The sequence below is a fragment of the Diadema setosum genome, chromosome 6, assembly GCF_964275005.1.
Source record: "Diadema setosum chromosome 6, eeDiaSeto1, whole genome shotgun sequence".
NCBI classification, from domain to species: domain Eukaryota; kingdom Metazoa; phylum Echinodermata; class Echinoidea; order Diadematoida; family Diadematidae; genus Diadema; species Diadema setosum.
Window position 1 is genome coordinate 16,422,975 of NC_092690.1, and position 7,385 is coordinate 16,430,359.

Below are 7,385 nucleotides of genomic sequence, written 5' to 3' on the forward strand. Positions count from 1 at the left end.
ATGGACGCTTCACAAGACGGCAGTAGTCATGAAGGCCCCATAGCCAGCTCACCGACACCAAATGAGGAAGCAAGCTTAGATGCAATGATTGCCACCAAAAGTAATCAGGCAAATTCATCCCTGGCTCTCAACATTTCCCCAGCTGGGTTATCCGAAAATCGATGGAAAAATCGTTCGGACCATGACCGCCCATGTCTCGTGTGCGGAGATCGTGGCACAGGTAGCCATTACTCGGCTTTTTCCTGTGATGGTTGTAAGAGTTTTTTCAAAAGGTCTCTTCAGAAGAAAATGTCTTATTCTTGCCGAGGACCATCAAATCTGCAAGGACGATGTGAAATCAACAAAGTAAGCAGAAACAACTGTCAATTTTGCCGGTTCCAGAAATGTCTAGACGTGGGCATGAGACCTGACGGTAAGATTCTCTTGGTTTATTTAAGTGCTTCCCATCAATAATTTTGTCTTTTTGTGTGATGAAGATAGTATAAATATAATACAGTATATATTATTTCAAGATGTATCCGAGGAAGCTGAGAAAAGATATTGTCATTAAGTACAGATTTGATCTATTATTCATTGTCGTTTCATAGATCGTAAGATCGAATAGCAATCAAAGAGTAAGTGCAATAAAACACGTCAGTGAAAAAAAAAAAACTTCAACAAATATGAATTCATAATGATGATAAAGTTACTCTTTACGAGTGATTTGCGAATTTAATATCATCTCGTGATGATCATCTGAGTTAGTTAAAACAGTTGCGACATACACTTTTCAAAATGTTATGGCTTTTGTGCGGCGTTTGCATGTCCTGAATCTGTGGCTGTAAGTTTGAGAAATACAATTTATGCGTGTGTGCGTGTTTGTTCACATCTATAAAAGAAGAACTCTCACTGACGTGGTACCGATACATTGCAGTAGTTTCGAACATATTATTTTTAAAGATGATTTATTATTGTGTATATGATTATGATTATAATGACTCGAATTTGGGGTGTGGAGCAGTACTATGTATAATCCTACATAAATGTTTAAGGTAACCATTCGTCTTCTTTCAAACATCTTCACATAAGACTCTATTTTATTACTAAAAAAAAATAATAATCTAGCGGCAGTACATGATGAATACACTTTCATTTTTTTATAGTCCTAAACAAATACCACTACAATACGACCAAAAAGGTTCAACAAGAAGGGATTTTTAATCGCGAGCTATTGCTCAACAAGCAGTTCATACTCTCAAGAAAGGTAACGCACATCATGGCAACAGGGCAAAGTCACAAGTGAAAATTACGCCAATTTTGAAAGCAAGCGTTGTCTAACCCTAACATTATTTGCTGGTTAACGTGATAAGAAATGTAAGACTTCTGCGATTTGATTAAAATATACGTGGTTCGACTTCTGCACGACGTTACTATCTAACCATGTGCTTGATTGAGCACTTCTACGTGCGATTAGAGCTCTAGCATCTGGTCAAGTCGGAAAGCAAACTATAGTTTTCGGAACAGCGGTCTCTAACTGACCTCCAGATGTTTTCACATTAAGAGACTCGCTATCTTTGTCCCACTCATTGTTACACTAAGTATCAGCTGTGTTACCCCCCCCCCCCTCCCCATCAGATAGCAAAGCGAGCACCCTTTGAGATAACTTGTCATAACTCTGTTGGCTGCCATATAAAGTTGAGTGCATGAAGCTGATTGGTAAAGGACGGATGACCAAACTTTACATCAATCTGAAGGTAAGTTTATCAAAGGCGACACACTCTTATCTGTACCACTATGTGTGACTACAATGCAGTGTTTAACTATTGCTACAATTGCTTGATGCTCTCTTTCAGCTGTAAGAGTTAGTCGTGTGTCGGAAGTGAACTCCAGTACCAAACGGTCACTGTCAGACTGCCAAACCAGCCCACAGCCCCGGCCAAGGTCGCCGCCTGATGTCTGCCAGAAGGGTAGTGAAGCAGCGGGAGCAGTGGGGTCCAGTCCTACTGATGTCTCATTCTATCTCAATCTGAATGAAGCCGAGGCAGAACCCTGGCAGCTCACCGTTAGGGCCCTTATCAATGCTAGCCCACAGACCTTCCCGTACGACGCCACCAGTAGGTTTGAGACCTTGCTTTCTCTTTAACCCTAAAAAGACTGGGCTATTTTGGTAGCTCGAAAGACTGGGGGGGGGGGGGGCTAAAGGGCCCCCCCCCCCCTTAAGATCTCGGCCGTGGATCACGCGATCGCCGCGAAAATTTGCACAATGGTAGTGTGCGATGTAATCTACAAGATCGTATATTCAAATTTTACAAAATAGTCTTCTTTTATTTTATTTTGATTAATTATGCTAATTTATGAGAGAAATCAGACTCTTTGATCTAAATCAGTAAATAAAGCTCCAAAAGTGCTCATTTTTGGTCTAATTATTCTTAGTGGCATTCTTAGCAAATGTACTTGAAAAAAAAATCGGTATAAAAATTAATTTCTTATCTATTTTATTGTTTTATGAATTTCTTATGTATTTCTCTGTTTTTTCGACCTTTTGTTTTTGTTGTTTTTTTAACAAAATTTGTGGCAGACACTCTTTGAAGCATAATACTGCTAAAACAAATTAATTTTAGCCATTGAGAGTAAAAATAAGCATATTTATATGAGCCATGTGAAAAAACTCAATTTGCATTGACTTTGTACACAAAATCACATTTTTGAGCCATTTTCGGCCTCACGTGCATGTACAAAAAGTTATGTAACTTCAGAACCGTACCCCCGGGCATCACAAATTTGGTGTCAAAATGTGCGGGAAACTCAAAAGAAAAAAGTCATAGAGCATCGCGGCGAGAGCATTGCGTGTTGCAGAATAATCGCGCGAAATGTCGAGGGGGGCCTTTTAGGCCCCCCAGTCTTTTTAGGGTTAAGTTTATGAGTAAAACCTGCTGAATAGTGTAATAAAGCTAAATAGCAAAATTTGACATACATGAACCATGTTACACCATAACGTCAAAAATTTGTCGATGGATTTAGAATTGCGACAATATTCATAATGCTCCCTGGGAAAGGTGATTTAAAAATTTTCCAAGATATGAAATTTAATGCATCATATATGTGTAGGTTTGTTGTGCCACAAAACATCTTATCATATAAAATTTTCGCGATACAGCCTAAAATATAAGGAGATATCTGTATTTTTCTAAATAAACCGTAACTGTAGACGGTTTAGTCTAGAAACACTTTTATCATAACTATTGTTCACGTTTTGTATATTTAGCAATACTTCACATCGATTTTATGGATTCACATTTTTTACAGTGGTTGTTTCTATCCCTAGCTTACATTCTAGAACTATTTTAAAGCACTAATGCTGGGTTTCTATTTCATCTGCAAATGGTAAATTATGCCTTTAATGTAAGCCTGCTATTCGTACAGATTAACCAGTTTCGATTAAGGAAAGACGTTTTCAGGGCAAACTGTTGAACGGAGATCTGTCTTTACATGGGAAACAATCCATTTATGCTCCACTCGTCATTTAACCCTATAAAGCCCAATCTTTTTCGACCCCTTCCAGACCCAAGAGGATACATTGTGCCCCCATCCCTTGGGCCTCGAAACGTTATCAAGAACACTAGTTTCTAAGCGTATTACCTCGTAATACAGGATGAGATAAATTGAAGTTGAATCTATTGAGAGTGGTAATGCCACTGATGCTCTCTTTTGACTCTCTCTCTTTCTCTCTCTCTTTCTCTCTCTCTCTCTCTTGTGGCAGACCCTGAGAATTTGTCTAACATACCCTCCACATCGGACGATATACTGCCCCCTCTATCAGCCATGCCCGCCGGCAGTGTCACCAACGAAGATCTTGCCAGGGGCGGTAACCAAGAGCTTCTTATGATCATCCAGTGGGCCAAAGCCACCCCCGGCTTCCGCCAGCTATGTCTTGAGGACCAGATGAGCCTCCTTAAGGCTACTTTCATGGATCTTATGATCTTACGGGTTGCCTACAGGTAAAAGAATTGAATTAAATGACTTTTAAGGAGTGTTGAAGCTTTTGAGGATGAGCTTGTTTCACTAGGCCTGCCAAGTTCATAGCGTTACACGAAGAACGTATATGATTGTAGGTTCTCGTTCTGGATTCTTGAACGCAAACATACATATCAAACTGTCTTGGAGTTGACATATCTGTTTTATGTGATTCTAATTCTTTTCCGCGATCTGTGCTTATTATTCGTTTTCGCTTTCTTTCAACAAATTCATTTCCACTATCTCGTTTCAAGTTAAAGTTATTGATGACGTTTTAGATAGTGCCTCGATAATGACTCCTATATTGTAAGAGGATCTCTAAAATGACATGAGAATCAAATCACGTGTTTAATCAAATTTTCTGTTCGAACTATTTGTGGATGATAACTTGACAAGAATCACGTTTTGTCTTTGCTTCTATAAAAGTCAAACTCTCTCTTTTCGTTATTGTATACTAAAGTAAATTGTAAAATTTATCATTTTCATTTCTCTGTATGAACTGAAGAGTGAAAGATATTTCTTTTGTCAAGAACGTCAAATCGGAAAATGTATCATTCGTGTATATGGAAACGGTTGTAAAAAAGTTGTCTCAATAATGTGTCAGGTCTATGGATTCGTACCCTCTCATACGCGTTACTGGAAAACATTCCCTCACTTCGGCGGAGTGCAAGAAGTTAGGATGGGGGGACCTAAGTGACGGCACATTAGCGTTCTACAGCACCCTGCAAACCATGAAACTCGACCTGCCCGAATTCTGTATCATGAATGCCCTCGTCCTTTGCTTCCCAGGTAACGTCCACTCAGTTTCATACCTCTTAACAATTTGACATGACTGAAACACAATTATCACTCTTTGAGTTGAGGTACATTTGGTATCTTTAACCGGAACCTGAACCGGTGGTAGCATAATAATGACAATGTGTTCGTAATCAGTAGGTGTGCTGTCACGGTTGCAGGGTTGTTCTCGTCTGAATGACAGAGCGGAAAAAAAAAATCATCCGATCATAATATCATGTCGGAATGTCGTTCGATCTGTTTTTTTTTTTTCTTCGGGAATAGAAGAACATTCTCTCGTTTGCTTCATTCACGCACCCACGCGCGCGCGCGCGCGCACACACACACACACACAAGGGAGAATGAGACTAATATTACTGAGAACTATAGAAATGTCGCTGTGGTGACTGGCATGCCTCCGCCATATCGCATGCATGGTTCTCCCCATATGTCTACAGTGCCTCTTGACAATTTCATATAATTATGATGTGTTTGAAAGTTCGGCACAACCACAAATGTGTTGAGTGTCTAGGGGCCTATAAGTATACATTCTTTAAACCACGTTCCAAGTATTCGAGAATTTTCACTTGACCCTTTCCCCTATGGCCCACAACTTTCTTCAAATAATCACCACTGGCAATATCCAAATTTTGACAAAATAGGAAATTGTGAAATAACAAAATTTTCATCTGACTTTGACCCAATGGCCCAAATCTTTCCCTGCAGACTTTTTGTATTGATTGCATAGTTTAGTATCGGAAATTATAGTAGAATCTTAGGATTTAACCATGACCATGACCTTTAACCCTTGACCCAATGACGCAAAAAAAAAAAAAAATCCCAAGAGAATCATTGTCAGGCAGTACATGCATAATGATATAGTTTCATGAAGATATCTTATGCCATTTCTTAGATATCGAAAAGAAAGTTAAATTTTAGCACTTCATTTGACCTTTAAAGGGGATGGCTAGTAACTGGTCAGTGGGAATGCTGGGGGATGATTGTTCCAACCCTTGTGGGATTCATTTAAGAGTACATTATAAACATGTATCTATTGTTGTGTGAAAATTATTTGCTTCAGAATGGTCTCATATTCAAGAAACGTGCAGTTTAATGTTCCCAGGTTAGCATGCCTGTACAGTGACGGGGCGATCGTTGACGGCCCGTTAACGATCACCCCGTCACTGTACAGGCATGCTAACCTATGGCGTTTTGTTTATTACATTAACCTAAACCACCGCTAGGAATTTAGAGGGGCTATAAATACATTGGACATTGCATAAGTTGATACTTCAGTTATACTTTATCATTTTGCAAATCAACAAGTTATCAATGAATCTCTATAAACGTTCAGATATGCCGTTTTAAGCCGTTTTAAGCCGGTACAAACCTTCAAAAAGTCCCATTAACCTTCTCAGCACCTTCACTTCTTTAAAAACTGCTCCGGCTGCTTATACAATGCGGATATCTAAAAATGCACCATCGTGTGGCGAAGACATTCGTCATTTTCTAGTTACCATGTTTCCCTCTTAAACCACATGTCCTGTTAGGTGTAGTTCCTTTGTTATACATGTACTGTACCATAAACAATAGGTAGGCTACTCGTTCATCATTTAATTCCTTGATACACACAAGAAAATTTACTTATACACTGTGCTGATGGAGGATGAAAATGGTTAGATATCTCCTTGAAGGTTGCATGTAATCAAATTTCTGTACCTCGTAATAACATCCTTTCCGAGTTCTGCCATAAGCTGGCAGCTAGAGTACATCAATAAAATATTGGTCAATTTCATGCCATATGCCTTTGTCCGATCACTGCTCTCACAGATGCCCCCGGACTGACGGAATTAGACAACGTGAGGGCGCTACAGAGGCGTTTCCTTGAATGCTTGCAAAATCATGCTCGAGACACCTATCCCAAGGAACCCAAGCGCTACGGCAAGCTCCTGCTGCGCCTACCGACCTTACGGAAGGTTAGCAACACGGCCATGGACCACTTGCTGAGGATGAGAGTAACAGGAAGAGTTGAGGTCACCAGTCTGGTTGACGAGCTAACAAACTGCACAATATAGGCCAGAAGGGACATCGATCTAATACCTTGGGTTTTGCACACATTCCGGTTTGAAATTGCTCGGCAAACGATACAAGGCAAAGCTCTCGAATTTTTAGTGGTTTAAAATTCCGCGTTAAGGCCTCGTGGAAGTCGGAAAATGAAATATAAGAAAATAAAATTAAAATGAAAATATAAGGCTGCCTAAGTCATGAAAGAATTTTTCAAGTACAGTCAACCTCGGATACCTTGACGTCGGATAAGCCGAATATCACTTACCTCGGGTGCAAACTGCTTATATTAAGTGACAATTGACATTTTGTGTATCCATAATTTCTGCATCGTATAGCTTCAACTGTGATATTTAAGATTAAATAGTTACACCTTTTAGCTGCACATTGAACACTGACCTTGAATGTGGCTTTTCTTATCTGCGACTTGTAACTTTGTCGTCTATATCGTAGTTTCCTCTTGAGATGGTATAACGTTAACCACGACGTTATTAGGTGATACGCTAACGGCGTATCACCTATGTGTTTGTACGGAATCTTCTTTTATTATTCCC

General features: G+C 39.6%; 1 protein-coding gene across 1 annotated transcript; it reads left to right on the plus strand.

Moving 5' to 3' along the window:
- LOC140229572 (estrogen-related receptor gamma-like) lies at window positions 1-6,842 on the plus strand. Its single transcript, XM_072309819.1, has 5 exons — window positions 1-220; window positions 1,833-2,093; window positions 3,740-3,977; window positions 4,598-4,782; window positions 6,598-6,842. Exons 1-5 carry the CDS (start codon window positions 1-3, stop codon window positions 6,840-6,842), a joined length of 1,149 nt encoding a protein of 382 aa, XP_072165920.1.
- The last annotated feature ends 543 nt before the right edge of the window (window positions 6,843-7,385 follow it).